The sequence below is a fragment of the Brassica napus genome, unplaced genomic scaffold (assembly GCF_020379485.1).
Source record: "Brassica napus cultivar Da-Ae unplaced genomic scaffold, Da-Ae ScsIHWf_1035;HRSCAF=1451, whole genome shotgun sequence".
NCBI lineage: Eukaryota > Viridiplantae > Streptophyta > Magnoliopsida > Brassicales > Brassicaceae > Brassica > Brassica napus.
The window spans coordinates 10,001-20,000 of record NW_026014464.1 but is presented as its reverse complement, the minus strand read 5'-3'; the positions used below and the strand labels follow the sequence as shown (position 1 = coordinate 20,000).

General features: G+C 36.5%; 2 protein-coding genes across 2 annotated transcripts in view; one reads left to right on the top strand and one right to left on the bottom strand.

The window, feature by feature from the left end:
- Positions 1–4,658, top strand: part of LOC125595274 (protein Ycf2-like) — a 5,672-nt gene extending 1,014 nt beyond the window's left edge. Inside the window, exon 1 of the mRNA XM_048771155.1 lies at positions 1–4,658. This exon is cut by the window's left edge and continues 1,014 nt beyond it. Coding sequence (XP_048627112.1) covers positions 1–4,170 — 4,170 coding nt within the window. The 3' untranslated portion in view covers positions 4,171–4,658.
- Positions 4,659–6,616: 1,958 nt separating this feature from the next.
- On the bottom strand, positions 6,617–9,082 carry LOC125595270 (protein Ycf2-like). The gene has a single exon (XM_048771152.1). The coding sequence runs from the start codon at positions 9,080–9,082 to the stop codon at positions 6,650–6,652; it is 2,433 nt and encodes an 810-aa protein (XP_048627109.1). The 3' UTR covers positions 6,617–6,649.
- Positions 9,083–10,000: the final 918 nt, after the last annotated feature.

Sequence of the window (10,000 nt, the reverse complement as noted above, 5' to 3'; positions counted from 1 at the left end):
TTTCATATGTGGCAATTCCACCAAGATCTCTTCGTTAGTTGGGGGAAGAATCCGCACGAATCGGATTTTTTGAGGAAAATATCGAGAGAGAATTGGATTTGGTTAGACAATGTGTGGTTGGTAAACAAGGATAGATTTTTTAGCAAGGTACGAAATGTATCGTCAAATATTCAATATGATTCTACAAGATCTAGTTTCGTTCAAGTAACGGATTCTAGCCAATTGAACGGATCTTCTGATCAATTCATAGATCCTTTCGATTCCATTAGTAATGAGGATTCGGAATATCACTATCACACATTGATCAATCAAAGAGAGATTCAACAACTAAAAGAAAGATCGATTCTTTGGGATCCTTCCTTTATTCAAACGGAAGGAAGAGAGATAGAATCAGACCGATTCCCTAAATACCTTTCTGGATATTCCTCAATGCCCCGGCTATTCACGGAACGTGAAAAGCGAATGAATAATCATCTGCTTCCGGAAGAAAGCGAAGAATTTTTTTGGAATTCTACAAGAGCCATTCGTTCTTTTTTCTCTGACAGATGGTCAGAACTTCATCTGGGTTCGAATCCTACTGAGAGGTCCACTAGGGATCAGAAATTGTTGAAGAAAGAACAAGATGTTTCTTTTGTCCCTTCCAGGCGATCGGAAAATAAAGAAATAGTTAATATATTCAAGATAATTACGTATTTACAAAATACCGTCTCAATTCATCCTATTTCATCAGATCTGGGATGTGATACGGTTCCGAAGGATGAACTGGATATGGACAGTTCCAATAAGATTTCATTCTTGAACAAAAATCCATTTTTTTATTTATTTCATCTATTCCATGAACGGAAGAGGGGGGGATACACGTTACGCCACGATTTTGAGTCAGAAGAGAGATTTCAAGAAATGGCAGATCTATTCACTCTATCAATAACCGAGCCGGATCTGGTGTATCATAAGGGATTTGCCTTTTCTATTGATTCCTACGGATTGGATCAAAGACAATTCTTGAAGGAGGTTTTCAACTCCAGGGATGAATTGAAAAAGAAATCTTTATTGGTTCTACCTCCTATTTTTTATGAAGAAAATGAATCTTTTTATCGAAGGATCAGAAAAAATTGGGTCCGGATCTCCTGCGGGAATTTTTTTGAAGATCCAAAACCAAAAAGAGTGGTATTTGCTAGCAACAACATAATGGAGGCAGTCAATCAATATAGATTGATCCGAAATCTGATTCAAATCCAATTCCAATATAGTCCCTATGGGTACATAAGAAATGTATTGAATCGATTCTTTTTAATGAAGAGACCTGATCGCAACTTCGAATATGGAATTCAAAGGGATCTAATAGGAAATGATACTCTGAATCATAGAACTATAATGAAAGATACGATCAACCAACATTTATCGAATTTGAAAAAGAGTCAGAAGAAATGGTTCGATCCTCTTATTTTTCTTTCTCGAACCGAGAGATCCATAAATCGGGATCCTAATGCATATAGATACAAATGGTCCAATGGGAGCAAGAATTTCCAGGAGCATTTGAAACATTTCGTTTCTGAGCGGAAGAGCCGTTTTCAAGTAGTGTTCGATCGATTATGTATTAATCAATATTCGATTGATTGGTCTGAGGTTATTGATAAAAAAGATTTGTCTAAGTCACTTCGTTTCTTTTTGTCCAAGTTACTTCGTTTTTTGTCCAAGTTACTTCTCTTTTTGTCTAACTCACTTCCTTTTTTCTTTGTGAGTTTCGAGAATATCCCCATTCATAGGTCTGAGATCCACATCTATGAATTGAAAGGTCCGAACGATCAACCCTGCAATCAGTTGTTAGAATCAATAGGTCTTCAAATCGTTCATTTTAAAAAATTGAAACCCTTTTTATTGGATGATCATAATACTTCTCAAAAATCGAAATTCTTGATCAATGGAGGAACAATATCACCATTTTTGTTCAATAAGATACCAAAGTGGATGATTGACTCATTCCATACTAGAAAGAATCGCAGGAAATCTTTTGATAACACGGATTCCTATTTCTCAATCGTATCCCACGATCAAGACAATTGGCTGAATCCCGTGAAACCATTTCAGAGAAGTTCATTGATATCTTCTTTTTCTAAAGCAAATCGACTTCGATTCTTGAATAATCCACATCACTTCTGCTTCTATTGTAACAAAAGATTCCCTTTTTATGTGGAAAAGGCCCGTCTCAATAATTCTGATTTTACGTATGGACAATTCCTCACTATCTTGTTCATTCACAACAAAATATTTTCTTCGTGTGGTGGTAAAAAAAAACATGCTTTTTTGGAGAGAGATACTATTTCACCTTCGTCAATCGAGTCACAGGTATCTAACATATTCATATCTAACGATTTTCCACAAAGTGGTGACGAAAGGTATAACTTGTACAAATCTTTCCATTTTCCAATTCGATCCGATCCATTAGTTCGTAGAGCTATTTACTCGATTGCAGACATTTCTGGAACACCTCTAATAGAGGGACAAAGAGTAAATTTGGAAAGAACGTATTGTCAAACTCTTTCAGATATGAATCTATCCGATTCAGAAGAGAAGAGCTTGCATCAGTATCTCAATTTCAATTCAAACGTGGGTTTGATTCACACTCCATGTTCTGAGAAATATTTACAGAGGAAAAAACGGAGTCTTTGCCTAAAAAAATGCGTTGACAAAGGGCAGATGGATAGAACCTTTCAACGAGATAGTGCTTTTTCAACTCTCTCAAAATGGAATCTATTCCAAACATATATGCCATGGTTCTTTACTTCGACAGGGTACAAATATCTAAATTTGATATTTTTAGATATTTTTTCAGACCTATTGCGGATACTAAGTAGCAGTCAAAAATTTGTATCCATTTTTCATGATATTATGTATGGATTAGATATATCATGGCGAATTCTTCAGAAAAAATTGTGTCTTCCACAAAGGAATCTGATAAGTGAGATTTCGAGTAAGTCTTTACATAATCTTCTTCTGTCCGAAGAAATGATTCATCGAAATAATGAGTCATCGTTGATATCGACACATCTGAGATCGCCAAATGTTCGTGAGGTCCTCTATTCAATCCTTTTCCTTCTTCTTGTTGCTGGATATATCGTTCGTACACATCTTCTCTTTGTTTCCCGAGCCTATAGTGAGTTACAGACAGAGTTCGAAAAGATCAAATCTTTGATGATTCCATCATACATGATTGAGTTGCGAAAACTTCTGGATAGGTATCCTACATCTGAACAGAATTCTTTCTGGTTAAAGAATCTTTTTCTAGTTGCTCTGGAACAATTAGGAGATTGTCTAGAAGAAATACGGGGTTCTGGCGGCAACATGCTATGGGGTGGTGATCCCGCTTATGGGGTCAAATCAATACGTTCTAAGAAGACAGATTTGAAAATAAACTTCATCGATATCATCGATCTCATAAGTATCATACCAAATCCCATCAATCGAATCACTTTTTCGAGAAATACGAGACATCTAAGTCATACAAGTAAAGACATCTATTCATTGATAAGAAAAAGAAAAAACGTGAGCGGTGATTGGATTGATGATAAAATAGAATCCTGGGTCGCGAACAGTGATTCGATTGATGATAAAGAAAGAGAATTCTTGGTTCAGTTCTCCACCTTAAGGGCAGAAAAAAGGATTGATCAAATTCTATTGAGTCTGACTCATAGTGATCATTTATCAAAGAATGACTCTGGTTATCAAATGATTGAACAACCGGGAACAATTTACTTACGATACTTAGTTGACATTCATAAAAAGTATCTAATGAATTATGAGTTCAATACATCCTGTTTAGCAGAAAGACGGATATTCCTTGCTCATTATCAGACAATCACTTATTCACAAACTTCGTGTGGGGCTAATAGTTTTCATTTCCCGTCTCATGGAAAACCCTTTTCGCTCCGCTTAGCCCTATCCCCCTCTAGGAGTATTTTAGTGATAGGTTCTATAGGAACCGGACGATCCTATTTGGTCAAATACCTAGCGACAAACTCCTATGTTCCTTTCATTACAGTATGTCTGAACAAGTTCCTGGATAACAAGCCGAAAGGTTTTTTCTTGATGATATCGATATTGATGATAGTGACGATATTGATGCTAGTAACGATATTGATCGTGAACTTGATACGGAGCTGGAGCTTCTAACTATGATGAATGCGCTAACTATGGATATGATGTCGGAAATAGACCGATTTTATATCACCCTTCAATTCGAATTAGCAAAAGCAATGTCTCCTTGCATAATATGGATTCCAAACATTCATGATCTTGATGTGAATGAGTCGAATTACTTAGCCCTCGGTCTCTTGGTGAACTCTCTCTCCAGGGATTGTGAAAGATGTTCGACTAGAAATAGTCTTGTTATTGCTTCGACTCATATTCCCCAAAAAGTGGATCCCGCTCTAATAGCCCCGAATAAATTAAATACATGCATTAAAATAAGAAGGCTTCTTATTCCACAACAACGAAAGCACTTTTTCACTCTTTCCTATACTAGGGGATTTCACTTGGAAAAGAAAATGTTCCATACTAATGGATTCGAGTCCATAACCATGGGTTCCAGTGCACGAGATCTTGTAGCACTTACCAATGAGGCCTTATCAATTAGTATTACACAGAAGAAATCAATTATAGACACTAATACAATTAGATCTGCTCTTCATAGACAAACTTGGGATTTGCGATCCCAGGTAAGATCGGTTCAGGATCATGGGATCCTTTTCTATCAGATAGGAAGGGTTGTTGCACAAAATGTACTTATAAGTAATTGCCCCATAGATCCTATATCTATCTATATGAAGAAGAAATCATGTAACGAAGGGGATTCTTATTTGTACAAATGGTACTTCGAACTTGGAACGAGCATGAAGAAATTCACGATACTTCTTTATCTTTTGAGTTGTTCTGCCGGATCGGTCGCTCAAGACCTTTGGTCTCTACCCGGACCCGATGAAAAAAATAGGATCACTTCTTATGGATTCATTGAGAATGATTCGTCATGTCATATAGGCCCGAGTCGGACATCTAATTGCTTAGATTTGAATTATCCTTATCCGGAGGATGCCTTATATATATATTAATATTATATCAAAAAGATGGACAATCAAACCTATTTCTCGATTCAATAGAAGTCCAACCAAAGAGGTGAATAGGGTCCCAAATAACGAGAGATATGTAAAAAGTAGGTCAGATTTCGCCTATTCCTAATCCTAAATGGAATGTAACGACGTAGGGATCCCTATGTAAACATAGTATCTATTTAGATACGCTCGAATGACCCCTTCTCATAATGAGAATGTATATAACCTTATTCCGGTCTGGTCCGGTATGGAATGAACTTATAATCATGGAATCGACTCGATCATCAGATTATAGATTATAAGTTCATAACCTTAGTCCATTCCCATTTTGGGCGGAACCGATCTACTAATTTTTGATTCCAGTTAGTAAGAGGGATCTTGAACTAAGAAATAGATTCTAGAAGCTAAAAGGGTATCCTGAGCAATCGCAATAATCGGGTTCATTGATATTCCTGGTATAGTAGATGCTATCACAATACAATCATACTCAATTCGATGGAATTGGTTGATCTTAAAGGGGATATTCTATAATTTCGCACGTGAGGGGTTATTTCTTGTTCGTCCAGTCATTAATAACTTGATTATTTTTAGATAATAGTAGATAGAAAGAACGCTCGTAAGGAGTCTATTGAAACCAAGAAATTATAGGCCTGCCCGCCATCCACACCAGAATAAATGGAGTTTTCCAAAAAAACCTGCTAGTGGAGGAGTCCCCACTAGCAGGTTTTTTGGAAAACTCCATTTATTCTGGTGTGGATGGCGGGCAGGCCTATATTTCTTGTTTCAATAGGACTCCTACGAGCGTTCTTTCTATCTACTATTATCTAAAATAATCAAGTTATTAATGACTGGACGAAACCAAGAAATAACCCCTCACGTGCGAATTATAGAATATCCCCTTTAAGATCAACCAATTCCATCGAATTGAGTATGATTGTATGTGTGATAGCATCTACTATACCAGGAATATCAATGAACCCGATTATTGCGATTGCTCAGGATACCCTTTTTAGCTTCTAGAATCTATTTCTTAGTTCAAGATCCCTCTTACTAACTGGAATCAAAGAATTAGTAGATCGGTTCCGCCCAAAATGGGAATGGACTAAGGTTATGAACTTATAATCTATAATCTGATGATCGAGTCGATTCCATGATTATAAGTTCATTCCATACCGGACCAGACCGGAATAGGTTATATACATTCTCATTATGAGAAGGGGTCATTCGAGCGTATCTAAATAGATACTATGTTTACATAGGGATCCCTACGTCGTTACATTCCATTTAGGATTAGGAATAGGCGAAATCTGACCTACTTTTTACATATCTCTCGTTATTTGGGACCCTATTCACCTCTTTGGTTGGACTTCTATTGAATCGAGAAATAGGTTTGATTGTCCATCTTTTTGATATAATATTAATATATATATAAGGCATCCTCCGGATAAGGATAATTCAAATCTAAGCAATTAGATGTCCGACTCGGGCCTATATGACATGACGAATCATTCTCAATGAATCCATAAGAAGTGATCCTATTTTTTTCATCGGGTCCGGGTAGAGACCAAAGGTCTTGAGCGACCGATCCGGGCAGAACAACTCAAAAGATAAAGAAGTATCGTGAATTTCTTCATGCTCGTTCCAAGTTCGAAGTACCATTTGTACAAATAAGAATCCCCTTCGTTACATGATTTCTTCTTCATATAGATAGATATAGGATCTATGGGGCAATTACTTATAAGTACATTTTGTGCAACAACCCTTCCTATCTGATAGAAAAGGATCCCATGATCCTGAACCGATCTTACCTGGGATCGCAAATCCCAAGTTTGTCTATGAAGAGCAGATCTAATTGTATTAGTGTCTATAATTGATTTCTTCTGTGTAATACTAATTGATAAGGCCTCATTGGTAAGTGCTACAAGATCTCGTGCACTGGAACCCATGGTTATGGACTCGAATCCATTAGTATGGAACATTTTCTTTTCCAAGTGAAATCCCCTAGTATAGGAAAGAGTGAAAAAGTGCTTTCGTTGTTGTGGAATAAGAAGCCTTCTTATTTTAATGCATGTATTTAATTTATTCGGGGCTATTAGAGCGGGATCCACTTTTTGGGGAATATGAGTCGAAGCAATAACAAGACTATTTCTAGTCGAACATCTTTCACAATCCCTGGAGAGAGAGTTCACCAAGAGACCGAGGGCTAAGTAATTCGACTCATTCACATCAAGATCATGAATGTTTGGAATCCATATTATGCAAGGAGACATTGCTTTTGCTAATTCGAATTGAAGGGTGATATAAAATCGGTCTATTTCCGACATCATATCCATAGTTAGCGCATTCATCATAGTTAGAAGCTCCAGCTCCGTATCAAGTTCACGATCAATATCGTTACTAGCATCAATATCGTCACTATCATCAATATCGATATCATCAAGAAAAAAACCTTTCGGCTTGTTATCCAGGAACTTGTTCAGACATACTGTAATGAAAGGAACATAGGAGTTTGTCGCTAGGTATTTGACCAAATAGGATCGTCCGGTTCCTATAGAACCTATCACTAAAATACTCCTAGAGGGGGATAGGGCTAAGCGGAGCGAAAAGGGTTTTCCATGAGACGGGAAATGAAAACTATTAGCCCCACACGAAGTTTGTGAATAAGTGATTGTCTGATAATGAGCAAGGAATATCCGTCTTTCTGCTAAACAGGATGTATTGAACTCATAATTCATTAGATACTTTTTATGAATGTCAACTAAGTATCGTAAGTAAATTGTTCCCGGTTGTTCAATCATTTGATAACCAGAGTCATTCTTTGATAAATGATCACTATGAGTCAGACTCAATAGAATTTGATCAATCCTTTTTTCTGCCCTTAAGGTGGAGAACTGAACCAAGAATTCTCTTTCTTTATCATCAATCGAATCACTGTTCGCGACCCAGGATTCTATTTTATCATCAATCCAATCACCGCTCACGTTTTTTCTTTTTCTTATCAATGAATAGATGTCTTTACTTGTATGACTTAGATGTCTCGTATTTCTCGAAAAAGTGATTCGATTGATGGGATTTGGTATGATACTTATGAGATCGATGATATCGATGAAGTTTATTTTCAAATCTGTCTTCTTAGAACGTATTGATTTGACCCCATAAGCGGGATCACCACCCCATAGCATGTTGCCGCCAGAACCCCGTATTTCTTCTAGACAATCTCCTAATTGTTCCAGAGCAACTAGAAAAAGATTCTTTAACCAGAAAGAATTCTGTTCAGATGTAGGATACCTATCCAGAAGTTTTCGCAACTCAATCATGTATGATGGAATCATCAAAGATTTGATCTTTTCGAACTCTGTCTGTAACTCACTATAGGCTCGGGAAACAAAGAGAAGATGTGTACGAACGATATATCCAGCAACAAGAAGAAGGAAAAGGATTGAATAGAGGACCTCACGAACATTTGGCGATCTCAGATGTGTCGATATCAACGATGACTCATTATTTCGATGAATCATTTCTTCGGACAGAAGAAGATTATGTAAAGACTTACTCGAAATCTCACTTATCAGATTCCTTTGTGGAAGACACAATTTTTTCTGAAGAATTCGCCATGATATATCTAATCCATACATAATATCATGAAAAATGGATACAAATTTTTGACTGCTACTTAGTATCCGCAATAGGTCTGAAAAAATATCTAAAAATATCAAATTTAGATATTTGTACCCTGTCGAAGTAAAGAACCATGGCATATATGTTTGGAATAGATTCCATTTTGAGAGAGTTGAAAAAGCACTATCTCGTTGAAAGGTTCTATCCATCTGCCCTTTGTCAACGCATTTTTTTAGGCAAAGACTCCGTTTTTTCCTCTGTAAATATTTCTCAGAACATGGAGTGTGAATCAAACCCACGTTTGAATTGAAATTGAGATACTGATGCAAGCTCTTCTCTTCTGAATCGGATAGATTCATATCTGAAAGAGTTTGACAATACGTTCTTTCCAAATTTACTCTTTGTCCCTCTATTAGAGGTGTTCCAGAAATGTCTGCAATCGAGTAAATAGCTCTACGAACTAATGGATCGGATCGAATTGGAAAATGGAAAGATTTGTACAAGTTATACCTTTCGTCACCACTTTGTGGAAAATCGTTAGATATGAATATGTTAGATACCTGTGACTCGATTGACGAAGGTGAAATAGTATCTCTCTCCAAAAAAGCATGTTTTTTTTTACCACCACACGAAGAAAATATTTTGTTGTGAATGAACAAGATAGTGAGGAATTGTCCATACGTAAAATCAGAATTATTGAGACGGGCCTTTTCCACATAAAAAGGGAATCTTTGTTACAATAGAAGCAGAAGTGATGTGGATTATTCAAGAATCGAAGTCGATTTGCTTTAGAAAAAGAAGATATCAATGAACTTCTCTGAAATGGTTTCACGGGATTCAGCCAATTGTCTTGATCGTGGGATACGATTGAGAAATAGGAATCCGTGTTATCAAAAGATTTCCTGCGATTCTTTCTAGTATGGAATGAGTCAATCATCCACTTTGGTATCTTATTGAACAAAAATGGTGATATTGTTCCTCCATTGATCAAGAATTTCGATTTTTGAGAAGTATTATGATCATCCAATAAAAAGGGTTTCAATTTTTTAAAATGAACGATTTGAAGACCTATTGATTCTAACAACTGATTGCAGGGTTGATCGTTCGGACCTTTCAATTCATAGATGTGGATCTCAGACCTATGAATGGGGATATTCTCGAAACTCACAAAGAAAAAAGGAAGTGAGTTAGACAAAAGAGAAGTAACTTGGACAAAAAACGAAGTAACTTGGACAAAAAGAAACGAAGTGACTTAGACAAATCTTTTTTATCAATAA